This window comes from Bos indicus, chromosome 25 (genome assembly GCF_029378745.1).
Source record: "Bos indicus isolate NIAB-ARS_2022 breed Sahiwal x Tharparkar chromosome 25, NIAB-ARS_B.indTharparkar_mat_pri_1.0, whole genome shotgun sequence".
In the NCBI taxonomy this organism is placed as follows: Eukaryota; Metazoa; Chordata; class Mammalia; order Artiodactyla; family Bovidae; genus Bos; species Bos indicus.
In genome coordinates, this window is record NC_091784.1 from 17,748,720 (window position 1) to 17,776,710 (window position 27,991).

The following is a 27,991-nucleotide window of genomic DNA, read 5'->3' on the forward strand; positions in this document are numbered from 1 at the left end:
GCCCCAAGTCAGGGCAGTGAGATTCAACTCTGAATCTAGAACAACCCCTGGGCTTTTATTACTTGTACCAATAAATCGACCATCCTTCATGTATCAGGCCAGTCTGAGTTGGGTTTCCTGTCACTGGTGACCAACTGATTACATTGTATCTTAAGATTTGCTTGTAGAAAATCTCTGTCTGGGATATTTGTCTCCACTGTGTGTTGGACATTTATTGAGTGTCGACTTTACATCAGGTACAGCTACAAGTCCATGCTGGAGTTGGGCTCGCACCGTGAAGGTGAGAATGGATCAGTGAATAGTCAGAGCTGCGATCTTGCAGACAAAAGGGAACTTCCGGCTGCAGATGTTATCATTCCATGACCTCAGAGCTGTGGCAGAAAAAGCAGAGACTCTGTGTGAAGGTACACCTACCACAGTAAAAGTAACCCCATCATCCCACCAAAGTAAAAGTCCTCTCCCATAAGCCTGGTGTCTACACTGGCATCCCTTTCTTGCTGATGCTTGATGCGGTTGCTGTCCAGCCTTATTCTCTCTTAAGGCTAGTGTTGACTTGCTATTGTGGAGAGGCAGGACAAGCCTCACTCAGAGGCTTGACCCAGCTCTGACTCCCAGGCTCCCAGACGGCTCCCAGAATAGCAATTTGCTGTTCCATGCCTCCCTCCCCTAATCAGAAGAAGAAAAAGGAGCAGTTCAGTGTTTGGATCTGGAGTAGATATCGAAACCCAGCTCCACAAATTGCTTGCTGTGAAAACTCAAACAAACCACTTAATTTCTCTGAGCCTCAGTTTCTTCATCTATAAAGTGGAAATATTAATAATTTTTATTTCTCAAATTCGTATGAGCAGTGACGATGTTCACGATGATGGTGATGACTGCTAACAGCACATGCAAACCACTGTAGTCGCTTTACGTCCTTTATCTTCTTTTTCCTTCCCATCAACCCTGTGAATTAGGTGTCACTAGCCCGGAGAACCCCAGGGACGGGGGAGCCTGGTGGGCTGCCGTCTATGGGGTCACACAAAGTCGGACACGACTGAAGCGACTTAGCAGCAGCAGCCCCATTTTATGGATGAAGAATCTGAGGCACCAAGAAGTTGGCTACCCAATTTATAAGCGGTGGAGCTGGGGTTCAGACAAGGACATTCAACCCCACAGTCTATGCTCTTGCCACTGGGCGTATCAGCTGTATCTCCTTCAGTGCTCAGAAGAGCCCTGGGGGTAGGACTGATGATTAAATACATTTTATAGACAAGGAAAGCGAATCTCAGAGAGAATAAGCTATTGCCTCAAGGACACAGAGTTAGAACGCAACATGGCCGGGACTTCAGCCTGACTGGGCACTCTTTTCACTACTGAGCCTGCGCCCTCTTCCTGGCTTCTGTTTGTTCTAATGTCCATGAGCGCAAGCCACATTTAGTGCGTTGGTGAGCTGACATAAAAGCACCATCCTTTGGTCTCTGTGCAAGTTTCTTGCTTTCTTTCTTTTCATGCTTCTGTCTCTAATGTCTTTTCATCCAAATCACAGTTTGCATGTCAACAGCACGCCATTAAATATTATTTAAAATGCATCCACCACAGAGAATGGCCACGTCCCTAACACCCACAAGGGACCTCTGGCCACTCTCCAAGGTGTTTAACTCACAGTGCCTTGACCACCCCTGGTGCCTCCCAGCACCCCTGCAAGAACCCTGGTCTCAGGGGCACCCACCGCTGGTGGGCCGGTACCATATCTGCACGCAGTCCTCCTCTTCTGGGTCTGCATGGACGCCGTCATCCGGCTGGCTCCCATCCCAGTAGCTGTAGTCATAGGGTGAGCCGTCTGTCCATTCAAACTTCCCTTCCTGGGGGGGTCGCATCCAGAGGCAAGGAAGCAAGCCAAGGAGAGAAAGATCAGGCATTCAGGCCATGTCCAGCTTGGAGTAACATCTAATGCCTTCATACCTAACAGTGCAGAAGCCCTCACTTTTATCTGATATACTATTATTACCACCATAACTGGTAATGGTGAAACCATGTGGGCACAAAAGCCCCTCCATGTCCCCTGCCTCTTGCTTGTAGAAAAGCTGTAGTCTCCCAGGCCTCTCGTGAGTCACAGAAAAGCAGGTTCAAACAGTTAATGATTAGGACACTGGAATCACAGAATCTTTAGTTCCTCCCTGAAGATATAGATGACAATGTCCAATGCACATTCCTGAGTTGTTTTGCAACTACTGTAATTGGCACAAGAGGGGAAAAGCTGACTGCATGATGACCAGATTGAAACTCTGACAAGCTTCTCCATCCTGTGCAGTACTGGATCTATGGCTAGCACAGTACCCAGAACTGGCTTCAAGGAAACGAGGACAAACTGATCCTGGAGTTGAAGGATCAAGATGATGCTGATCTGACCACTGTGTGACAAGTTTCATGATGACTGTGGGAGCTGCTTGTGCTGTTCTGCATGCAGCCCCCTGCCTGTGCACTCCTGAAACTCCCCTTTGAAACCTTTGCCTCCTAACCAGCAACTGGGAGACAGTTTGGGGGACCCATCCGCCATCTCCCCAGGTTTTCAAAATACAGCATCTTTCTTATCCCACCAACCCTGTCTCTCCAACACTGTCCTTTTTTTTATTTTCAGGGTTTCAATTTTTTTTTTAAATTTTATTTTATTTTTAAACTTTACAATATTGTATTGGTTTTGCAAATATCGAAATGAATCCACCACAGGTATACACATGTTCCCCATCCTGAACCCTCCTCCATCCTCCCTTCCCATACCATCCCTCTGGGTCGTCCCAGTGCACCAGCCCCAAGCATCCTGTATCGTGCATCGAACCTGGACTGGCGACTCGTTTCATATATGATTTTATACATATTTCAATGCCATTCTCCCAAATCATCCCACCCTCTCCCTCTCCCACAGAGTCCAAAAGACTGTTCTATACATCAGTGTCTCTTTTGCTGTCTCATATACAGGGTTATTGTTACCATCTTTCTAAATTCCATATATATGAGTTAGTATACTGTATTGGTGTTTTTCTTTCTGGCTTACTTCACTCTGTATAATAGGCTCCAGTTTCATCCACCTTATTAGAACTGATTCAAATGTATTCTTTTTAATGGCTGAGTAATACTCCATTGTGTATATGTACCACAGCTTTCTTATCCATTCATCTGCTGATGGACATCTAGGTTGCTTCCATGTCCTGGCTATTATAAACAGTGCTGCGATGAACATTGGGGTACACGTGTCTCTTTCAATTCTAGTTTCCTCAGTGTGTATGCCCAGCAGTGGGATTGCTGGATCATAAGGCAGTTCTATTTCCAGTTTTTTAAGGAATCTCCATAATGTTCTCCATAGTGGCTGTACTAGTTTGCATTCCCACCAACAGTGTAAGAGGGTTCCCTTTTCTCCACACTTCTCCAGCATTTATTGCTTGTAGACTTTTGGATTGCAGCCATTCTGACTGGCATCAAACACTGTCTTTTGAACAATGAGCAGTCAAGCCTAAGTTTGGTTCCAGCTCTGGCTGGTAATATTACTAGCTGTTGTTTGTTGAGGGCTTATTATATATTATGACAGGTGGGCATTTTATCCTCACCATCCTGCAAAGCAGAAATTGTCATCTCCATTTTACAGATGAAAAAACTGGGACTTAGTCTACCCAAATTCACATAGTTAATAAAGCATTAGTGCCAGGATTTAAACCCGGGTTATCTGACTCCAGTACTCAAGACCCTATGCTATGCTATGCTAAGTCACTTCAGTCGTGGCCGACTCTGTGTGACCCCATAGACAGTAGCCTACCAGGCTCCCCTGTTCCTGGGATTCTCCAGGCAAGAACACTGGAGTGGGTTGCCATTTCCTTCTCCAATGCATGAAAGTGAAAAGTGAAAGGGAAGTCTCTCAGTCGTGTCTGACTCTTATCGACCCCATGGACTGCAGCCTACCAGGCTCCTCCGTCCATGGATTTTCCAGGCAAGAGTACTGGAGTGGGGCGCCATTGCCTTCTCCGCTCAAGACCCTAACTATTACATTAAAAATTTTTTTCTACCAGTGAATGGAAATCATCCTTCATCATTTTTTCTATCTGTCCAAACAGTGTGTATTTTTCTTGCCTGCTGTGGAACCACTCTGACCAATTACAAGAAAAGTCCTGTTGGGAATCTGATTGGTGTTGCAATAAATGTGCAAATTAACTGTGGAAAGAATGACTTCTTTGCAATGCCCCGGAACAAAAGTCATTTCTCCATTTATTTAAGTTTTTAGAAGAGTCTCTCCTGACGCATCAGTGATTATGGAAGCCACGTTGTATGATGGAAATTGCACACACCTTCTGGGAGAGAGCACCAGAGCCTGGGATTCCAGCTCCTCTCACTTCCTAATGCTGCAATCTAGCCAACTTACTTAACTTCTCTGAGCCTCAGTTTCCACACCTGTAAAATGGACTGAATATCTCCCTCAGAGAATTATTATGAGAACTGAATGAGGTTAAAAGCACTAAGAGACTTAACTAGTGCCTTGCATGTAGTGCCTAGGACTGAAAAGAAAAATATAAAAGCAAGTCCTTTTACTGTCTCACTTGTTATTATTCTTAAGTCTTGTAATACAAGTTCCTTAACTCTAACTGTATTCATAAGCCAACTTTAAAATTACTATTATAATGGGACATTTTGGTTCTTTTTTTAATTTACAACTTCTATACAAGTTCTTGCCAGGTCAATTCTACTGATTGTTAAACTATCTTTACTGAGCCTGGCCACTATTGTTACTTCTGCTCACTGATAGCAAGTTCGACCACCCTAAATGAGCTCTTGTGTCAAGAGAGCTTGTGTCAAGCACAGGCTAAATCTTTGACATATATTGGCCCATTTACTTTGTACAACCAGGCACTGTTATTATCACTCCATTTCATAGCTGAGAAAACTGAAGCCCAGAGATGTAAAAAAAAAAAATTCTCTCAAAGTCACCTGTGTGTGTGTGCTAAGCTGCTTCAGTCGTGTCTGACTCTTTGTGACGCTATGGACTGTAACTCACCAGGCTCCTCTGTCCATGGGATTCTCCAGGCAATAATACTGGAGTGGGTGGCCATGCCCTCCTCCAGGGGATCTTCCCAATCCAGGGATTGAACCCATGTCTCTTACATCTCCTGCATTGGCAGGTGGGTTCTTTACCACTAGCGCCACCTGGGAAGGCCCCAGAGTCTGCTGCTGCTGCTGCTGCTGCTAAGTTGCTTCAGTCATGTCCAACTCTGTGCGACTCCATAGACAGCAGCCCACCAGGCTCCCCCGTCCCTGGGATTCTCCAGGCAAGAACACTGGAGTGGCTTGCCATTTCCTCCTCCAGTGCATGAAAGTGAAAAGTGGAAGTGAAAAGTGAAAGTGAAGTCGCCCAGTCGTGTCCAACTCTTAGCGACCCCATGGACTGCAGCCTACCAGGCTCCTCCATCTATGGGATTTTTCAGGCAAGAGTACTGGAGTGGGGTGCCATTGCCTTCTCTGCCAGAGTCAGCTGCTGCTGCTGCTGCTGCTTAGTCGCTTCAGTCATGTCCGACTCTGTGCGACCCCATAGACCGCAGCCCACCAGGCTCCCCCGTCCCTGGGATTCTCCAGGCAAGAACACTGGAGTGGCTTGCCATTTCCTTCTCCAATGCATGAAAGTGAAAAGTGAAAGTGAAGTCGCCCAGTCGTGTCCAACTCTTAGCGACCCCATGGACTGCAGCCCACCAGGCTCCTCTGTCCATGGGCTTTTCCAGGCAAGAGTACTGGAGTGGGTTGCCATTGCCTTCTCCACCAGAGTCAGCTACCATAAACTAAATGGTAGAACAGGTGCTGGAAGTGGAATCCTATTCCCTGTAGTGCTCCGAGGCAGGTTTGGAGGTGTACATATAGGAGAGATGCTCAGGATGCAGCTTGCCCGGGGTAAGTCAGCAGACAAAATCTCCAGGGGGAGTCTGCTGTGATAGTGCCAGGTATGTGAGCTGGCCCAAGCCAGCCCTCTTTGGCCTTGTTCTCCCATCATCATTCCACCTACTCCTGCCCCACTGCCTCCCAGACACACTGGTCTTTAGTGTCCTTGAATGTGCTGTGACTCTCCCACCTCAAGACCTTTGCCCATGCTGTGCTCTCTGCCTGGAATGTTCTTCCTCTGACTGACTCCTATTTGTCCACTGGACATTAGCTTAAATGTTTCTTATTTAGGGAGGCTGCGGCAGCTGTAGATGTGCCCTGCTCAGAGCTCCTTCAGGAGGACCTGTTGGGGGAGCATGACTGAGTGACAGCTCCTTGGACCCAGCACTGCATTCACAGGGAGAACATGCTTCCTTCATGATCACAGGTATTAGTGCTGGCCCACTCCTGCCCAAGTGGGAGTCCTGGGATGGGCATCCTCTGCCAGGGGACATCCCATTGGCTTAGCCAAGACTTTCCAGAGTGTTCTGCAATCTGAGGCTCTCCCCATCCCGCCCTCCCCCATCTCCTTTCACAGGGCTCATCATGGGCTGAAGGTTTTCCCTCCTGCCACGTACCTGTCTTCTTTTTCTCCTTTGCAGATATTTTCCCTCAAAAGGCTCTTACCCATCTAATCAAGTTTTTGTGTCTGTTTTTTTTGAGAATCCAAACCTAAATGTAGCCCATCACTGCCCATCTGATACGTTTCCATCCTCCTCTCTTTCACAACGCTTATCGTATTCTAACTGGGGTGTCTTGGTGTCTGATTTCTCTGTATGCAGGGCATGTGGCAGGGACCAGGCACGTAGGTTCCACATGAAAAGCTGGTTAAATCAAAGTGGAATCTTGGCTGGAGCTCCCAAGAGGGCCTGATGGCCAGCACTTCCTCACCTGCCTGTGATCATGAAGCCCTGTCCAGATGTCAGCTGGGATCCCAGGAACACAGCTGTTCACAAGGTCGTACACAAAGACATTCTCCTCCCAGCTGCAAAGGTAAGAAACCCAGGTGCATGTTACTCGTTGCCTCTTGGCGCAGGATTGAGTTGCAAATTGACAGCAGCCTTTGTTAACCCTCCTGGATCAAAGTAAATAGAGGATGTGATGCAATCTGGCTTTTCTCCTTTTTCTTTTTTAACTAGGGCACCCACGTGGGCTGTCCTGTCAGGGGCATTTCTGCATTTTTTCCATGCTAGTGCAAAGCAGGACTCAGCACTGTTATTCAGCCTATAAATTTAAGTCTATCTCAAAAACACTAGTAAATAAGGTGGATTATATTGAAGAGACAAAAAAAGGAATTGACATTGTATTGCACATACCAAATAACAAAAATCTCCACTGAATGTTCTTGCTCTTTCTTAAAAGCCCCCCATACAGTGCCAGTCCTTACATAGCCTCCTCTCTCCTAATTCTTTTTCTCACAGAACGTCTTCAAAATCTTTGGGTTTGCTGAAAAATTCAGCTAGAAGCTTGAACTTGCATAGTCGACTCAGCAAAACCAAATCTTGCAATTAACTATCCACCCTCTTCAACAGGTGTCTTAGGCCATTCAGGCTGCTACAACAAAATACCACGGTCTGGGTGGTTTATGAACTATAGGAATTTATTTCTCACAGTTCTGGAGGCTGGGAAATGCAAGATCAGGGTGCCAGCATGGCCAGGTGAGTGGACCTTCTGGGTGCATACTTCTTGCTGTGCCCTCACATGGCAGCAGGGGACAGGGGAGCTCTGTGGAGCTTCTTTTATAAAGGCACTAATCCTATTCATGAGGGCATCACCCTCAGAGCTTAAGCATCTCCCAAAGGCCCCACTTTCTAACACCATCACATGGGGCATTAGAATTTCAACATATGAATCTTGTAGGGACCAAAACATTTAAAACACAGCAGAAAGCATTGGTGAAATTCTCACCTCCTATTTCAAAGAGCTTATAAAGTAATTTACCTAACAAAAGAAATTGGTGGAGGACCCTGGAAGTAGTCTGTACTGACTAAAAAAACACTCAATCCATAACTCCTTTCAAAACAGGATTATGTTGAGGTATCCTTTACGTTGCAACAAATTACATCTGCTCCTAATGGCTTCTTCTAAGTGACCACTCTCTATAGGCTGCCACCTTGTCTAGAACACCTGCCCATCAATTTCATTTTGCTTAAGGTGTTGGTAGCAAGTCAAAGCACACATAATGCTGTGCTGTGTGTGCTTAGTCATGTCTGACTCTTGCAACCCCATAGACTGTAGCCTGCCAGGCTCCTCTGTCCATGGGATTCTCCAGGCAAGAATACTGGAGTGGGTTGCCATTTCCTTCTCCAGGGGATCTTCCTGACCCAGGAATTAAACCCAGGTCTCCTGCATTGCAGGCAGACTCTTTACTGACTGAGCTATAAAGGAAGCCCTAAGCACACATAACAACTCTCCTTAATTATGTGTTTGTGGAAATCCATCCCAGAAGCACTCAGAATTCTAGTTCTCAGAATCTTTCTCAACACAGTGTTCTAGGCAGTCTCATACTAGTAGTTGCTAATCAAAATTGTTATAAATCGAATGTGCCCCTCCTCCAAACTCATATATTGAAATGCTAACTCCTGATGTCACTGTATTAAGAGGTGGGGCCCTTGGGACATGATTAGTTCATGAGGGTGAAGCCCTCATGAATGGGATTAGTGCCCTTATAAAAGAGGCCCTAGAGAGCATCCTTGCCCCTTCTGCCTTGTGAGCTTGCAGCATGAAGATGACCATCTGCAAATTGGGGAGTGAGCCCTCACCAGAACTTGACAGCACAAGGCGCTCTGATCTTGGGCTCCAGAACTGTGAGAAACACATTTCTGTTGTTTATCAGCAACCCGGTCTGTGATATTTTTGTAACAGCAGCCTAAATGGACCAAGATAGATATTATTAGAAGCAGTGGAGAGGAAAGATGGCAGGTGAGGCAAGGCTTACTTGCCCTCAGAAAGAAGATCTGATGTGGGCACACTAAGTAAGTGCTGACCTCTTGATACACCCATGATTAAGTGAAAGTGAAGTCACTCAGTTGTGTCCGACTCTCTGTGACCCCATGGACTATATATATAGCCCACCAGGCTCCTCCGTCCATGGGATTCTCCAGGCAGGAATACTGGAGTGGGGTTGCCATGTCCTTCTCCAGGGGATCTTCCCGACCCAGGGATCGAACCCGGGTCTCCCGCATTGCTTTTGTTTCTGAGCCACCAGGGTAGCCCATAATTACAATTAATAAAAATAATTAACAACTCTCACTATGAAGCATTGTATTACCTGAGTGCTTGTGCAAGAACTTCAGATCCATTATCTCCTCTAAAATCCTCAATCTTAAAAGCTCAGTGTAACTATTGATGTTTCCCAACTGAGGATTCTGACTCGGAGAGTTTATGTGATTGGGTAAGATCACCAGGTAGGAAGTGGTGGAGTGGGGACTAGCCTATGGCCGCCTAACTCTAAAGCCCTCTTAATTTCCTCCTTTATAACATCTGCTGTCCCCATCCCCTAAGCTTCCCAAACCTTCAAGATCCTGATTCAGGACTAGTTCTTCCAGGAAACATTCTGTGAGCACCCTCTGTATAATCCTTGAACACCTGTAGCAGAAAGTTTCCATGCTCCCCAGGCTGGGCTGGTTGGCTTAGTTTTCTGCTTCTTGAGGTTGTGTGTGCATGCTAAGTCACTCCAGTCCTGTCTGACTCTTTGTGACACTGTGGACCTGCCAGGCTCTTCAGTCCATAGGATTCTCCAGGCAAGAATACTGGAGTGGGTTGTCATGCCTTCCTCCAGGGGATCTTCCCAAAGCAGGGATCGAACCCGTGCCTCTTATGTCCCCTGCATTGGCAGGCGGCTTCTTTACCACTAGTGCCACCTGGGAGGCCATTTCTCAAGGTCTCTTCTCTCCAAATGGGCTGCGAGGACCACATGGACCAATCTCACACCTTATTTCTATATGGCATCTTATCTCACACCATCACCAATCTCTGTTGAGTGTTGATGTTCCAAGACCACATGTTTTGTCTAACATTAGAGTGGTATGATTTGGTGGGGGGGGACAAAGTATTCTTCAGTCCAATGTGTCTTTGCTGTTCGTCCTATCCAGCGAAGCACTGGCATCCCCATGTTCCCCTCTCATGCACAGTTCACAGTGTCCTAGATTAACTGCTGAACATGCACGGTAAGCGGCCATCTAGGGGAATGGCTGCCCTGCCATTAAAATGGCACTAGATCCACCTGGGCTGGCTGGACGGATCCAACACTGGGCTGGACAAAGCACAAGCTGGAATCAAGATTGCCAGGAGAAATATCAATAACCTCAGATATGCAGATGACACCACCCTTACAGCAGAAGGTGAAGAAGAACTAAAGAGCCTCTTGATGAAAGTGAAAGAGGAGAGTGAAAAAGTTGGCTTAGAGCTCAACATTCAGAAAACGAAGATCATGGTGTCCGGTCCCATCACTTCATGGGAAATAGATGGGGAAACAGTGGAAACAGTGTCAGACTATTTTGGGGGGCTCCAAAATCACTGTAGATGGTGATTGCAGCCATGAAATTAAAAGACGCTTACTCCTTGGAAGCAAAGTTATGACCAACCTAGACAGAATATTCAAAAGCAGAGACATTACTTTGTCAACAAAGGTCCGTCTAGTCAAGGCTGTGGTTTTTCCAGTAGTCATGTATGGATGTGAGAGTTGGACTATAAGGAAAGCTGAGCGCCAAAAAATTGATGCTTTTGAACTGTGGTGTTGGAGAAGATTCTTGAGAGTCCCTTGGACTGCAAAGAGATTCAACCAGTCCATCCTAAAGGAAATCTGTCCTGGGTGTTCATTGCAAGGACTGATGTTGAAGCTGAAACTCCAACATTTTGGCCACCTGATGTGAAGAGCTAATTCATTTGAAAAGACCCTGATGTTGGGAAAGATTGAAGGCAGGAGGAGAAGGGGATGACAGAGGATGAGATGGTTGGATGGCATCACCGACTCAATGGACATGAGTTTGGGTAAACTCCAGGAGTTGGTGATGGACAGGAGGCCTGGCGTGCTGTGGTTCATGGGGTCACAAAGAGTCAGACACAACTGAGTGACTGAAATGACAGCCACTTTTGTTCAATGGCACCTGCTTGGAAAACAATTTCAATATTTGATTGTATTTTCCCCATATGTGGTCAAAATAACTGGGAGATAGAAATGCCCGAGGTGCTACTGTTAAGTAATAAGGAGCGAAAATCAAATGAACTTAATTCAATTCAACTGTCACTTGAAGCAAAAATGGAAATTATTAGGTAAGCTGAAAGGATGAGAAACTTAAACTTTAATTAGATGCTCCATGAACATAAATTGATTGTGTGTTTAATTGTGAAGGAAAAGAACAAAATTACAAAGCATGAAAAAAAATGCCAGAATTAGAGAATTGGATTGTGTCTCAGAGACAAGATGTAATTAGAGATTTTATAATATTGTCTAGCTTTATGGGAACTGAACTTGGTTTATAACAGATGAATGTGTTGTGCAAATTCAACTTTTCTACATGTTTTCAACAAAGTATCATATGCCAGAGTGGAAAACTACCTGTATAAGAGAGGACATGCTAGCATAACATTTGGGGAACATTTATACAAGAGAAAAAAAAGAAGGATGTCAGGCGTTGAGAAGAGAGAAAGGAGGCAAGTTGAGGCAGAAAAGAACAGAATTTGAGTCAGGGGCTGTTGGAAAACCCCAAATCTACCTGGAATCCTAGTGCCTATTAAACCAAGGGCTCCATGGGGCAGGCTGGGCTGTCCTTCCTGTGGACCAGAGGGAAATCATGTGGAATCACCTTTAAATTTCCTCTTTATTACATATATTTAATTTTCCTCTGCTGCTACTGCTGCTAAGTCGCTTCAGTCGTGTCCGACTCTGTGCGACTCCATAGACAGCAGCCCACCAGGCTCCCCCGTCCCTGGGATTCTCCAGGCAAGAACACTGGAGTGGGTTGCCATTTCCTTCTCCAATGCATGAAAGTGAAAAGTGAAAGTGAAGTCGCTCAGTCATGTCCGACTCTTCGCGACCCCATGGACTGAGTTTTTGGGAATTGATTTTATCCATCTTTATACATGCCAGTCATACACTGCGCTGGACTCTGTATCACAGGAGATTTGACTCTGAACACTGCCTTGCTCAGGCTTCCACATCAGCTGCCCTCCATGCAAGGGGAGGCACTGATGGAAGCTGGGAGGGAGAGAGAAGCCAGGGTGATTCGTTCCCTCTCTGCCTGGGAAGGTGCTGTCAGGGGCTGCCTGGTTTCTGCAGCTCCAGCTCGCATAGGACTGAACTGCCCTCCAGTTAGGGGTAGAGCTAGCTTCCTGCTGGTGTGAATCTTTAGAAAAACTACTTCGTCTTTAAGTTCTCAGAGTCTATCACTTGCGAATATATGAAACTCCATGTTAAATGTTCACAGAGGTTTCTGTTTTCCTGGTCAGATGTTGATTGCCTCACTATATTCTTCAGCACCACCAAGGATATAGTGGATACACTGCTAGATGAATCAATGTGAGTATTCAAGAGGTGTTTTTTTTTTTTTTTTTTAAACTAAGATTGAGGACCCCTTCCCTGTTTGTAACAAAATTCGGCAAGCCTAAAGAACCAACCAGGGTTCTAATTTCAAGGCTTGGAGATTCTTGGAAAATCAGGCAAGATTGTAAATTTGTAGCTGTGGCAATGGAACGCATCACATCTGTCTTCAAAGAACCCACAAATCAGCAAGGAAGTCATATGTGAAAAGAAGTCATGAAAGTGATGAAGAAAGGGCTCCTGGGCAGGTGGATGTGCGTAGTCAGTTGCTACCAAGTCTGGGGTGACTTCAGTGCAGAGATGGCAGAGCTGAGTCTGGAAGGTTAAGGAAGAGTCTACCTGGAGAAGACAGGGATGGGAGTTCCCAGTGGGGGTAACAGAATGTGCAAATATGCAGGAGTAAATGGGCTAGACCACACTGGAGAATGTCAAGATGGTCAGTGTGGCTGGGGCTTGGGAGGCATGGAGGAATGTTGAAGGAGGCTTGGTGGGTGGGCTATGGAACCCAGCTGCTCAGGTTCAAATCCTGGCTCCACGATTTCATAGCAAGATACCTTCTTGGAGCCTTAGGTTCCTATCTGTGACATGAGGGTACCAACCTAATATGGTTTACAGGCACTTGATGCTTAACATGCATGCTAAGTCACTTCAGTTGCGTCTGACTCTTTGCAACCCCATGGACTGTAGCCTGCCAGGCTCCTCTGTCCATGGGATTCTCCAGGCAAGAATGCTGGAGTGGGGTGCCAGGGGATCTTCTCAACCCAGGGATCAAACCTGGATCTCTTGTGTCTCCTGCTTTGGCAGGCAGGTTCTTTACCACTAGTGCCTCCTGGAAAGCCCAAATCTTAGGAAATAAACATCAGTTATTATGCTTTATGTTATGCTATTTACATGTATGTTATATGGATTGTTTCATTGGTTCAACCCCGCTGTGATACTGAAAAAGGCATGGCATAAGTTTGGCACTTATAAAAACGGACTTTCCAGCCTGCTGTTTGCAACCCTTGCTAAATGCTTTGTCCTCTACTGCCAAGGCCAGTTTCAATGACAGTAACAGCTGAAATTACCAAAGAGAAATACCAGTGGAAGACACCATTCTCTACATCCCTTTCCAAGGGGGTGCTTGACTGGGCTACAAAGGACAGAGGAGTCCACTCACCTGTGGATGGAGGCCAGTTTGGCAGACTTCCTGCCGATGGAGAACTCCGAGCAGTAGAAGTCAGCCTCAGCCCAGGTCTTATTGAGAGGGAAAAATCTGTAGCAGTGGCCTTTGAACTCCATCCAGAACAGTGGGCACAGGGAAGCCTGGGGCAGCTCTGGCATGGCTGGGGACAGAGAGAAAACGGACTGGGAAGAAGGCTGGCCATGCAAACATTGATGCTATGGCTTATGACATCTTTTAAAGTATAAAAGTAAAAAGTGATCCCAGTATGAGTAACACAGGCATAAAATTTACAAAATAATAAAGGCAATATGTACTCATTATAGAATCAAGATTGCCGGGAGAAATATCAATAACCTCAGATATGCAGATGACACCACCCTTATGGCAGAAAGTGAAGAAGAACTAAAAAGCCCCTTGATGAAAGTGAAAGTGGAGAGTGAAAAAGTTGGCTTAAAGCTTAACATTCAGAAAACAAAGATCATGGCATCCGGTCCCATCACTTTATGGGAAATAGATGGGGAAACAGTGGAAACAGTGTCAGACTTTATTTTTATGGGCTCCAAAATCACTGCAGATGGTGACTGCAGCCATGAAATTAAAAGACACCTACTCCTTGGAAGGAAAGTTATGACCAACCTAGATAGCATATTCAAAAGCAGAGACATTACTTTGCCAACAAAGGTCCATCTAGTCAAGGCTATGGTTTTTCCTGTGGTCATGTATGGATGTGAGAGTTGGACTGTGAAGAAGGCTGAGTGCTGAAGAATTGATGGTTTTGAACTGTGGTGTTGGAGAAGACTCTTGAGAGTCCCTTGGACTGCAAGGACATCCAACCAGTCCATTCTGCAGGAAATCAGCCCTGGGATTTCTTTGGAAGGAATGATGCTAAAGCTGAAACTCCAGTACTTTGGCCACCTCATGTGAAGAGTTGACTCATTGGAAAAGACTCTGATGCTGGGAGGGATTGGGGGCAGGAGGAGAAGGGGACCACAGAGGATGAGATGGCTGGATGGCATCACTGACTCGATGGACGTGAGTCTGGGTGAACTCCGGGAGTTGGTGATGGACAGGGAGGCCTGGCGTGCTGCGATTCTTGGGGTCGCAAAGAGTCGGACACGACTGAGCGACTGATCTGATCTGATAGAATCCTTGGAAAACGTTACTGCCTTAGAGTGTTTTTCTTCTTGTCATGTTGAAGGCAGTGATTTTTTAAAATGCAATTGTGATTATATTGTCCATAAACCCCTATCTGTATTCTGATTTCTAAAAATTAGAGTATAAGCATTTTCCCTCATATCATTATAAATTTCTGTAAACATTGTTTCAAACAGCTCTTGAATACTCCCCTGAGTGTCCACCCCCCCCCAAGTTTATTTAATCATTCCCCTATTTTGGTCTAATTAGATTGTTTCCCCTTTTTAAAATAAACAATTAGACAAAGTGCTGAGATGAACAGCCTTGTCTACAAAGCTTTTGCAACATTTCTGATTTTCTGGGGAGAGATTTTTAAGGCTTTGATACAATTTGCTAAATTGCCTCCTGAAAGCAATTTCTACTCCCAAGGTGATGTCTGAGAATGCCCACCTCATCACGCCCTTGCCGGCACTGTTCCCACTTTAATGGCACTCTTTGCAAATTTTATAGGCAAAAAAATGGTATCTTATTTCAATCTGCAATTCTGGGCTCTCTGGCGAAAGTGGATATTTCCCTACATGTTTAATGACAAACAGCAGCCAAGACTATTTATATATTTAGCCTATGACTACTGGGGTTCAGGATGTGTTCTTAATTCTGAAAGGGGACAGTAAAGTTCTCCAAAGTCTCAGCCCCTCTGGGGAGCCTCTTCGTGTGGTTTGGAAAACCACGATTGAAGAAGACCAAGCCGGGGAGAAAGGCATGCTGAGAATCTGCCTGGAACTTGGATGTGTGGCTCATCTGTGAGAGCAGGTACTAGGCAGTGGTGAAATTGTTAGACTGGGGCCCAGAAGCCTGGGTCCCAGCCCCAGCTCTGCGTCTCAATGGCATATAATGCTGGCACCTTCCTTTCCTTCTCAGCGGTCAGGCTGGCACCTCTTGAGGTGCCCAGGGTGTGGATCTTTGCCTTCAAAACCACTCTGTTAGTGGGCTGGGCTCATGAATAAGGAAGTAGTGGACTTCGTTTACTGAGCATTTATGATGTGCCAAAGATTTGCTGGGGCTTCCCTGGTGGCTCAGTGGTAAAGAACTCGCCTGCCAATGCAGGAGATGCAGGTTCGATCCCTGGGTGGGGAAGATCCCCCCGAGAAGGAAATGGCAAGCCAATCCAGTAGTCTTGCCTGGGAAATCCCAAGGACAGAGGAGCCTGGTGGGCTACAGTCCGTGGGGTCACAGAGAGTTGGACACGACTGAGGCTCATGAGCACAAGCAGTGTATGTACACGTACAACTCTATGAATTTTTCGGGGAAGGAAACGGACAGTTGCTTTAATCAACAGAGCTGAGTTTCCCTGGTGGCTCAGACAGTAAGGAGTATGCCCGCAATTCAGGAGACCCAAGTTCAATCCCTGGGTCAGGAAGATCCCCTGGAGAAGGAAATGGCAACCCACTCCAGTATTCTTGCCTGGAAAATCCCATGGATGGAGGAGCCTGATGGGCTATAGTCCATGGGGTCGCAAAGAGGTGGACATGACTGAGCGGCAGCTTTCAGCTGGGGGCTATCTGTCCCTGATGAAAACCACTGGGCTTTTCTGTTTGACCAGAACCAGCCCTCCCCTCATCCCAGGCTGCTGTACTGGTCAATCCTGGCTTGTCCCACCCCTCCCCCTCCAGTCCTGGCCAATCGTCTTTCAAAGAGTGCCAGTATCCAAACTGGGGTCAGCTGATCCAAAATCTGCTCTCTTAACCCTCCCTTATATGCAAAGGGAGTTATGGTCTTAGTGGGCTCAGTACCCCTGGCTCTTCCCTGCTCCTCTCTGGACCTCGGTCTCCTCCCTTCTCAGTTGAGAGCACTGGTCTAGAAGGACATTGCCTCGATGCTGAGAGGGCTGAAGGACCCCTTGTGAGGCTGGATGTTGCTGAGCTCCCTGTGGGGACTTTGCCAGTGCCTTCCTCACAGAGAGAGGCAGCTGAATCAGCCTCTCTCAGGGGTCACCTTTTGGAGCACTTCCCCCTTTAGCAGCAGCGGCAGCAGCCCTGTTGCATGAATGAGAAGCAGCAAGTCATTTCCATCTGCTATTCACCCATCACTTATAACCAAGGACACACACTGGTGAGCACTTGGCCATGTCTGTGCAGGAGCTGGCTGGAACAACTGGCCCAAGACGATATTTGCTGATGCTAAATGACTTTCCCCACTCTCACCCACCCTACAATTATTTTACATCCTAAGTATTCATACTAGAGATGGAAGTAAAGGATATAACCATCCCAGTTTGCCCAGGACTGTCCCAGTTCTAAATCTAAAAGCGGCACATCCCAGCCCCCAACCCCCACCCCTTATTTGATCTCCTGGAGCAGTGGTTCTCAACCAGGGTGATTTCGATTCCCAGGGGACAGGAAGCAATGCCCAGAGACATTCTTGGTGGTGGGCCTATTGGTATCCAATGGGTAGAGGCCAGAAATGCTGCTAAACATCCTACAATGCCCAGGACAGCCCCCAAAACAAAGCATTTTCTCACCCGAAATGTCAATAGGGGGACTTCCTGGTGGTCCAGGGGTGGTCCACACTCCCAATCCAGGAAGCCTGGGTTCAATCCCTACTTGCCGCAACTAAATATCCTGCATGACGCAAACAAGAGCAAAGACCTTGCGTGCTGCAACTAAGAGCTGGGGCAGTCAAATAAATAAACAAACATTAAAAAAACCCAAAACCAACAACAAAATGTCAACAGAATTCCTGCCCTAGATGGAAAGCCGAATTCCAAAATGTAAAATAACCCCACGGAGCCACAACACAAAACATCACAGCAAATGTTCACACTCCTCAGCCCATCTGTAGTTTCTTCAACAGAAATGCACCAGAAAACTGGTTAGAAGTAGAGTTCAATTAGAAGTAGAGTTCGGGTTCGTTCTCTAATTTTAGAGTTAAAATGTAAAACTGTCACAAACCCGTGGCTTAAAAGCCCGGTGGCCAGAATACTGTGGTTAAATTTAACAGTACAGACTTCATGGAAGGATGGTGCAGAGGGCAAGCCTTGCTTTTCATCCCGAGTCTGAGATAAAGCAGACAAACTTCTTTGTCATCTCTCCCACGGCAGGAGGATTGCCCGCTATGGGACCCACTCCAGTACTCCTGCTTGGCGAATCCCACAGACAGAGGAGCCTGGTAGGCTGCAGTCCATGGGGTCGCTAAGAGTTGGACATGACTGAGAGACTTCCCTCTCACTTTTCACTTTCATGCATTGGAGAAGGAAATGGCAACCCACTCCAGTGTTCTTGCCTGGAGAATCCCAGGAACGGGGGAGCCTGGTGGGCTGCCGTCTATGGGGTCGCACAGAGTCGGACACGACTGAAGTGACTTAGCAGCAGCAGCAGCAGCATCCGGTGTAATCTTCCCCAGAAGGTGGAACTTTTTACCTTCTCTCTGCTCTATGAGGGGATGCCTCTCTCAATGTTCTGCTTTAAATGGCTCAGCCGTCATCCCTCCGCCCTGGGTGGATGTAAAACCCTAGCCTAGGTATTAGGGAGGCTAACTCCGCACCCGGAGTGCTGCTGCGCATGTGTCCAGTGCTTTGGTTTCTTTCTTTCGTTTCCTGCCCCTGGGCGCCCCAAACACTTTCCTGGAAGCCCAGCTTACTTTTCAGTGGATGTTTGTAAAGTTTATCCGCATATCTAGATGTCTATAGTGGAGCCATTTTCTGCTGTCCAATTTACCATAAGGTCTGATCTGGAAGTTTCCACCCTCGTTGTCCTCTCTTTTCTTTTCCTTCATTAAAAAAAAACCCACAACTTTTAATTTTGGAATAAATTTAGCTTTACAGATAAGTTGCAAAAATGGTATACAGAGTCCTTGAATATACTTCATTCAGTTTCTCCTAATGTTACCATCTTAACATTTCCATGGTACATTTGTCACAACTAAGAAATTAGTATAGATACGTACTCTTCCCAGGTGGTGCTAGTGGTAAAGAACCTGGCTGCCAATGCAGGAGACATAAGAGACTAGGGTTCGACCCCTGGGTGGAGCGGAGCCCTTGGAGGAGGGCACTGGCCACCGGCTCCAGTACTCTTGCCTGGAGAATTCCAGGGACAGAGGAACCTGGCGGACTACAGTCCCTGGGGTGACAGAGTCAGATGCGACTGAAGCAACTTAACACGCATGCACTCTTCACTAAACTACAGGTTTTATTCAGATTTCACCAGTTTTTTCTTTACCTGTTCCCAGATCCAGCCTAGGAAACCCTATATATTCACTCTACCCTTGTGTTTTATTTGATATCAACTATCTTTGATATCAAATACTATCACTATCTTGACTAAAGCAATTGTTCCTTTCTTTCTCTAGAAAAATGCACAGTGATGTGTATACACACACACACACACACACACACACACACACACACACACACACACAGAGTCTCCCCCTATTATTTTTGGCCTCACTGCGTGGCATGTAGGATCTTAGTTCCTGACCAGGCATTGAACCCTTGCCTCCTCAGCGGAAGCAAGGAGTCTTAACCACTGGACTCCCAGGCAAGTCCTATACACACACACTTTTGATTAGACAAAACTGACAACAATTGGCTGGAACTGGCCAGAACTGCCTGGCATTGTTGGATATCTTCCCCAAATCATCTTTACCTCTTCTCTTTCCCTTTCCTCGTATCCAATCAGTTTTTAAGTCTTGTTTATTCCACCTCCCAGTACCTCTCCAATTCCTTTCTCTCTCTCCTTTTTCTTCCTTCCTTCCTTCTTTCCTGTCTTCCTCCCTCCTCATTCTCCTTCCCTCCTTCTCTCTGTCTGTGTCTCTCCCTTCCACATTCTTCCTTCCCCATAGTCTCTCACAGAAACTTCCTCAACTGTCTCTTGGCTGTTCTTTCTGCCTCATCTCACCTTGTAGATCCAGAGAGATCCTTCCAACACCCTGAGCTGGTCCTCACGGACGCCCTCCAGGAGTGCCCGTTGCCTTTGGGAACAGCGCTCCCTCCTACCCCTGCAGCTTATCCCATCCCTCACAACATGTTCCAGATTTGCTTCAGCTCTTGTGTGTTCAGCTCTGCAGATACTTGCCTTGGCCTGTCTTCAGCCGATCTGAGTTTCTTCCTTGAGTCTTAGCTGTGCAGTGGCTTCTTTAGGGAAGACGAGGTAGGAGTTTCTCTGAGAGCCCCTAGAGCCCCTGCACCCACCGTTCACATGTCCCCATCAATTCTTGTTCAGTCTGGCCTCTCCCTGCTCAAGGTCTTCTGTGGTCATCCCTCTCCCTAGTGCTTTGCACATAGGAGGTAACTAGTTTTGAATGACTAAACGCATGCCAGGGAATCAAACACTGCTCCTTTGGGTCAACTGTCCCTTTGCGGGGGCGGGCAGTGGTGAGAAGGGTGTGGGCACCACCCATGTGTCCTGATGCCTCCAAACTGGTCTATCTTGACTCTAGGATGGTGTGCCTGGACTTTTCCAGCTGAGCACTGAGGGCACTGACTGACCCCAGTTTTCCATATTGTTTAGCACAGTGGCTGCTGGACAAGGGGTATCCGCCTCACCAGGGAGCTGTTAGCAATGGAGAGCCTCAGCCCCCACCTTCCCGCCCTCCTCCCCACTCCTGGTCCCTTTGATTTTCTCCACTGAGCAAGTGGTGGTTATGGATGCCTGGGGTGAAACCTACCAGAAAATGGGGCTGTGACAGGTCACTGCTCAATTAATCCCCTTTCCACCTGGGCAGGCACAGGCCTTTAATTGGGAGGACCTGGGAGACACAAATGAGCCGCTTGCCTGCACTGGAATGGTAATGAACTCCACCCTGCCTGGCATCCCACCGCTCTGCCCGCCCCCCACTTCCTTTACCTCTGGGATTTTAGAAACAATCATTAGAAGGGTTTCAGAGGACTTTCATCAACCTGCAGCTCAAAGTAGCCTTGGCTAAGCTGTGTCTCCTTTGTAAAGAGATGTCTATAGCTTTACAGCTTGACAGGGAGTGTTGGCAACATAATGACCAGGGCCCACCCTACTGAGCTTCCACCTGAGCCACACGATGTGTCAGGTATTTTGTGCATAACAATTCATTTCATCTTCCCACATCTTATAAGGTAGGTATCATGATTCCCACCCCCCCCCACCTCCCACCTTTATAGATGAAGAAACCAAAGCACAGAGTTTGAATGACTTGCCTGAGATCACACAGCACCCAAGTGGAAGACCTGCATGGCTCCAGACCTAATTTAGAGATTCCTGCTATATTGAAGCCTATTGCCCTGTCTCAAGCCTGATGGTCTGGTCATTCATTCATTCCCTTATTTGTTCAGAAAGTCTTATTTGAGCACCTATTTGGTCTCAGTAGTTGGTATGTACTGGAGATACTGTGGCATATTATATAGAGGTAACCTCTGGCCTCATGGATCTTACACTCTATGGAGACTGACCTTAAGAAAAATAAACACAGAAATAAAATGTCATTAATACATAGTTAATATGGCTTTCGGAGAAGGCAATGGCACCCCACTCCAGTACTCTTGCCTGGAAAATCCCATGGATGGAGGAGCCTGGTGGGCTGCAGTCCATGAGGTCGCTAAGAGTCGGACACAACTGAGCGACTTCACTTTCACTTTTCACTTTCATGCATTGGAGAAGGAAATGGTAAGCCACTCCAGTGTTCTTGCCTGGAGAATCCCAGGGATGGGGGAGCCTGGTGGGCTGCCATCTATGGGATCACAGAGTCGGACACGACTGAAGCGACTTAGCAGCAGCAGCAGCAGCAATATGGCTTTGTGTTGTACAGGCAAAAACTTGAGGGAGCAGCTCCAAATAATTTCAGAAATTTGTCAATTGTTTGCCCCTTTTCTCTCCCGAGTTGAACTGGGTGTCATCCCCACCCTGCCTGCATGGTGCCCACTGGTGATTACAATGACACCAGAGTGAGTCCCCTTCCTGGATGGGGAAAATGCAGGGTGTATAACACCCATTATACAGGATACAGGATCACCTGAAAGTGGTACATAACCCAGATTTAGAAACCCAGAGAGTTTCCTGGAGGGGGTGATGTGAGACCCCTACTGAGACCTGAAGGATGAGGAAGAGTCAGAAGAGTTCCAAGTGGAGGGCATAGTATGTGCAAAGGCCCAGAGGTATGAGAGAGAAGGGGGCATTTGGAGAATTGCAAATGATTCAGCCTGGCTGGGAATTTGAGAGAGGGATGAAGCTGGAGGTGATGGGGTGGGGGGGAGGGGGTTGGATGTGGGGGCGGGATGCACAAAGAAGCTTGTTGCTCTGGAAACCAAGAGGCCAAACTACATGGTATTTTACCTCAATTAGCAGCACCGAAGGCCCCCAAGGTCTCCCAGCTGGGGTGGGAGTCAAAGCTTTTGGAAGCTTTGAGCTTGTTAAGGAAAGAGGACACGCCAGCAGAGTTTGGGGCTCATTTTTTAAATCTCTCTTTTTTAAAAGAATAAATTGTCACCTTCCCACACGATCTGGCTGTTCGCTCCCCTGGCCCCAATCCAGCCTCCCACAAACACACTACCCTGCTGCCTGCTACCCAGATCAGCCTTGGGAGCCAGCCGGGAGAGAAGGGGGCTCTGGGGGCTACATTTGCCCCGCTCCACATCACTACTGGGCCCCAGATGTCCCAGGGAGTCAGAAGTGTCTCCCAGTGTCTGGGAAGCTGGCCCTTGGGAGAGCTGTCACCTTCAGCACCTCCCTGGTCCATACACCCCACCCCCAGGGGGCCTTCCCACTGAGTCCTGGCTGTGGTGTGCAGAACTACTGGCCCCAGGCCTCTCATGCCTGAGCATTGCTTTCCCTTCTCCAGGGCTGCTCTTGTGGCCATATGATAGAGGAGACAGCACTGGGTGGTTTTTTATTTTGCTCATAAGGGTGGCCATTCATTGCATGCTAAGTATACCTGTTGAGACCAAACTGGGGGTGGGTATCTGCATCATCCTCCCTTTACAGATGCAGAAACTGAGGCTCAAAGAGGTTAAGCCCCCACTGCTAAAAAGTAGCAGTGTCAGGATGAAACTCAGGTCTGAAGCACTCCAGTGCCTATAGGAAATATCTTTTTTTGGTCTTGTTTTCTCATTTGTAAGACAAACATATTAAACACCAAATTTAACAGTGTAATGGATTGAATGTTTGCACCCCACCCTCAGGTTCATATGTTGAAATCTTACCCCCTAATGTGATGGTATTTGGAGATGGAGGCCTCCAGGAAGAAATTAGGGTCATAAGATGTCATAAGGGTGGACCCCTGTGATGGGGTTAGTGCCCTTATGAGAAGAGGAGAGACAGAGCTCTCCTCTCTGTGGCCATTTGCAAGATAGGAGAAGAGCTCTCACCAGGAACTGAATTGGTCAGCACCTCAGTTTCAGAGTTCCCAGACTTTAGAACTGTGAGAAATAAATTCTGGAGTGTTAAGCCTCCCAGTCTATGGTACTAGGTTGCCAAAAAGTTCCTTTGGGTTTTTCCAAAATGTCTTATGGAAAAACATGAATGAACTTTTTGGCCAGCCCAATATTTTGTGATAGCAGCCTGAGCTGACTAAGAGCATCATAATCAAGCAAATAATTCGTTTCCTGGGTGCTTATTTGGCTTGAGGTCTGTGCCCTCAAGTCACAGTCTGGAGGCAGGAACACATGGCACACCTCGCCATGAGTCCTTACATGCTAAGGGACATTCTAGAAGTGTGTAGAGGGCTCTGTGACCATAGACGGGGGACAGGGAATAGGCTAGCATGTCCAGGTCGGGGGGCACTCTAGGATCCAACTCTATGGTCCAGGCTAGAGGGTGCAGAGGGATGTACTCTGGGAAGCAGGGACTCTCTGTTGCCCAAGCCTCTCTGTGTGCCAGCCTCAGAGCTTAGACTCTGGAGTTAGATTACTCTACTTAGAAACTCAACTCTTTGTGCCTCAGTTTTCTTCTCTGTAAAATGGGCATGATGATAGTGTCTACTTCACAGGTAAGCCAGTGTCTGACTCATCGTAGGCATTCTAGTAAACATGAGATATTATTACAGCAGAAACAGCCTCAGCCCTGGAATATTCCTGGAGCTGGGAATATTCCTGGTGCAGGAAAAGAAGACGAACCAGGCCCACTGTCAATAAGGACTGTGTTTTGGCTGTGTGCCCACCTTCATGGTCTGCACAGGCTCACCAAGACCCCAGCTAAGCGCTCTCTAGTTCCACATCAGCACACACACTCACACTTACACACCCAAACACTATTCCACAGTGCCAGCTTTTTGGCGGGGAGAGGAAGAGGCTACAGAACATAACTGATTCTCCCTCCCCAACCCTGAAGCCCTGTAGGAGCAGGCTCTGAGCATCAAAACACTTTGTTAGAATTTCCTTTGCTGTGAAAAGTTCTTGGCTCATGAGCCAAGGAAAGGAAGCTTTTTGATGGTTATGGTTGAAGAATCATAATAGCAAATGTTTTGGTAGACTTTACCAGGTGCCAGGCCCTCTTTTTGGAGAAGGCAATGGAACCCCACTCCAGTAAAATTACCTGGAAAATCCCATGGACAGAGGAGCCTGGTAGGCTGCAGTTCATGGGGTTGCTCAGAGTCGGACACAACTGAGTGACTTCACTTTCACTTTTCACTTTCATGCATTGGAGAAGGAAATGGCAAGCCACTCCAGTGTTCTTGCCTGGAGAATCTCAGGGACGGGGGAGCCTGGTGGGCTCCCGTCTATGGGGTCGCACAGAGTCGGACACAACTGAAGTGACTTAGCAGCAGCAGCAGGCCCTCTTTTAAGCACTTATTATTTGTGAATCCACATAAGGTGATCAAAGCCAGGTTCTGAGAAAGGTTTTAGGAAAAGGATCTAGTCTGGCTAAATCCTCCCAAGTCTCTCAGAATTGTCTTAAGCAGGGAGCAGGGGTCCCCAACCCCTAGACTATGGACCAGAACCAGCCTGTGGCTTGTTAAGAACCAGGCTGCACAGCAGTAGGTGAGCGGTGGGTGAGTGAGCAAAGCTTCATCTATTTACAGCCGCTCGCCATCACTCACACCACTTGAGCTCCACCTCCGGTCAGATCAGCGGCGACATTAGATCCTTATATAAGCACAAACCCAACTCTGTCTGTGAAGGATCTAAGTTTGCGCGCCCCTTATGGGAACCATCCTACCCCTCCCCAACGCTGCCTCACCACTAGTCCATGGGAAAACTGTCTTCCAGGAAACTGGTCCCTGGTGCCAAAAAGATTGGGGACCACTGGTCTAAAGGTTTGTTTCCAAAGCAGATCTAGGGGTATGGCTGAGTTGTACAATTTGCATATATTTGCATGTTCATGAAAGATCCAGAGCAGTGGGATTAAGGGGGAATTTTACACCTAAAGGTTAGGGGTGCAGGAGAAGAAGACGAACCAGGCCCACTCTCATTAAGGACGGGTTTTGGCTGTGTGCCCACCTTCATGGTCTGCATGGGTTCACCAAGACCCCAGCTAAGTGCTCTCTAGTCCCACATCAACACACACACACACTCACACTTACACACCCAAACACTTAGCTCACACATTCTCTTCCAAAATCACTTTGCTCTAGTGGATTTGTCCACTCAGGCTTGAATTGGGCTTTCCGCTGGGCTGGATGGATGATGACCTTGGCCAGATTATTTGGCTTCCATAGGCCTCAGTATGTACAACTGTAATGTGGAAGGATCAGGCTGAGTGGACTTCTGGGACCCATCCTTCCAACTCTAACTCTGAGGTCTCCAAAGTTGCTGGGTTGGCAGGGATCTCAGTCTCCCTATCAGTACAATGGGACTGAGGCATGGGGCTAGATGTCTGGAAGTGCCTTTTTGAAGGCATTTCTGTCACAGCAGAAAACTGTGTCTTTTGGCCAATTCTATCATAACATCAACAACCACAGTGGCAGAAGTAATAAGGTAAAAGCCATTTTTCAAGTGCTTACTATGTGCTAAGTTCTTCACTTGCGTGATCTCCTTGAAGATTCTCTAAAACCATTATTATCTCCACTTTCCAGAGGAGGAAACTTGAAGCTCTGAGAAAGATCCCACGGGCACAAACTAGTGAGAGAGGACTTCCCTAGTTGCTCCCACTCTCAGACTCAGCCTCAGGCCTTTGCACTTATTGCTGGGCAGAAAGGCAAGATCTTGGAACACACAAATATCCTTTGAAGATATTCTGTCCAATTTCCCTCCTGTTCACCCATTGCTCAGATGAGAAAGTTGAGGCACAAGAACAAGGATGCAAAGACACCATTATGGACTGAATGTCTGCGTGCCCTCCCAAATTCCCATGTCAAAGCCCCAACCCACAGTGTGATGGTGTTTGCAGGTGGAGCCTTTGGAAGATGATGAAGGTTAGATAGAGTCCTGGGGTCCCCATGATGGGATTAGTGGCCTTATAAGAAGAGGAAGAGAGACTAGAGCACTCTCTGTCTCTCTACCATGTGGCCACTTGCAAGCCAGGAAGAAGGCCCTCTCGAGGTAACAGATCAGGTGGCATCTTGATCTTAGACACGAAGCTTCCAGAATGCTTCTTGTAGTTGAAGCCACCCAGTCTGTGGTATTTCGTTATGGCAACCTGAGCTGACTAATACAAACACTCAGAGAGTTTATGGCAGACCAGAGCCCCTGATGCTTGCCCAAATGAACTGACCACGCTTTACATCCTTCATCACTAGGGTTGCTAGATTAAAAAATGCCCAGTAGAATTTGAATTTCAGATAAACAAGTAATTTTTAGCATAAGATATGTCCCATGCAATATTTGAGACATATTAAAAAGTGATTTATTGTTTACCTAAAATTCAAGTTTACCTGGACATCAGGTATCTATCTGGTAATCCCATCACCCTTCTATTTAGTTTCACCCCAACACTGTAACAGCTCAGTAATATGGTCTTATGGGGATCTTACGGATGTTTTATTACAGTATTAGTTCTATTTTAATAGGACAGAAATAGTATCTATGCCATAGAGTTATTGTGAGGATTAAATAATTCCATATATAAAAAGTGCTTAAAACAGTGCCTGGCATATAGGGAGGGCTACACAAGTATCAGTTGTTGTTATTGGTATTATTAATAGTTTTAAAACAATGTTTGGAAAGCACCCTCCTGGTAGAGGTGACAGGCAAGATCCTCTGCCTTGAAGGGATTAAAGGACTCAGGACTCTTCCTACCCCAGAGTCAGCACCCTGACCTCCCTATTGAGTTGAAGCCCAGTGTCCTTCAAGTGGGACACTGGGAGGCCACATGCCTGTGTCTGATGGGTCCCAATTCCAGGGGATCCAGAAAATTTGCAGAGCTGAGTGTCACTAGGCCAGGCGCCAGGGAGGTCACTAGAGGGACCCCTGTGTCCTCCTGTGTTACCAACGCTATGGCACAGCAGCAAGTCTGAAAGCTCCCTGGGAACAGCTATCACAGCCAAGGTGAGGGTGGGCAGCTCAGATGCCAAATCCCTAACAAAAACATCATTTTTAGATCTTCTTATAGTGTCAGGCATTTTCCTCACATTATCTCATCTTCCTTGCACAGTAGCCCCAGAAGGGGCCATTGTGACCACTGTTTTCTAAAGGCAACCGAGGCTCAGAGAGGTCAAGAAACTTGTGCCAGGTCACACAGTTTTCAAGATGCAATGCTGGGCTTTTTCACCAGGTCTCTTTGGGTCTGGCCCTAGGACAATGTCCATCGGCTGGAGGGAGAGGAGCTCGAGGGGGGCTGTCAGGAAGCTCGGCTTGGCCCCCCAATATTCCTTGGGTCAGGCAGGCCTGCAGCCTAGTCAGTGAGGCCTCAGTGACAACTCAAGTATTTGCAGATGTCCTCCTCTCCACCTGCTCCCTGCCCTGGCCCCAGTACTCACCTGGGCTGATGTTGATGTCCGTCTGCGGAAAGGCCTGCACAGAGAGAAGGGTCAAGACGGCCACAGTCCATAGGCCCCACTTCTGCATCCTGGGCCCCGAGAAAGCTGCCTCCCGGCTTGAGCAGGGGAAAGAGGCCCTGCCGGGTCCGATGGCTCTCCTGCCCAGAACTCAGGAGGACTGGGTAGAGAGACCCCAGTCTCCGCCCTCTCCCCTCCCCTCCTTCTCCCACCTCCCTCCTTCCCGCACACCGAGGTCAGCTCAGAGTGACAGCCCGAAGGCTGCCCCTGGCCGGCCCGCTTCGGAGAACTAAGAGGAAGCACAGTCCTGCTTCCAAGCCACGAGTGACCTTGGGCCTGGGTTTGCATCCCTTGGGACTGTAAGATGGGACAATAGCAACATGCAC

At 47.3% G+C, this 27,991-nt stretch overlaps 1 protein-coding gene across 1 annotated transcript; it reads right to left on the minus strand.

Annotated features, from left to right (window-relative positions):
• CLEC19A (C-type lectin domain containing 19A) lies at positions 1-27,675 on the minus strand. The gene is made up of 5 exons (XM_019987510.2): positions 27,588-27,675; positions 13,632-13,797; positions 6,823-6,916; positions 1,712-1,844; positions 1-371 (listed from the first exon to the last, which is right to left on the minus strand). Exons 1-5 carry the CDS (start codon positions 27,673-27,675, stop codon positions 292-294), a joined length of 561 nt encoding a protein of 186 aa, XP_019843069.1. The 3' UTR covers positions 1-291.
• Between the last annotated feature and the right edge of the window lie 316 nt (positions 27,676-27,991).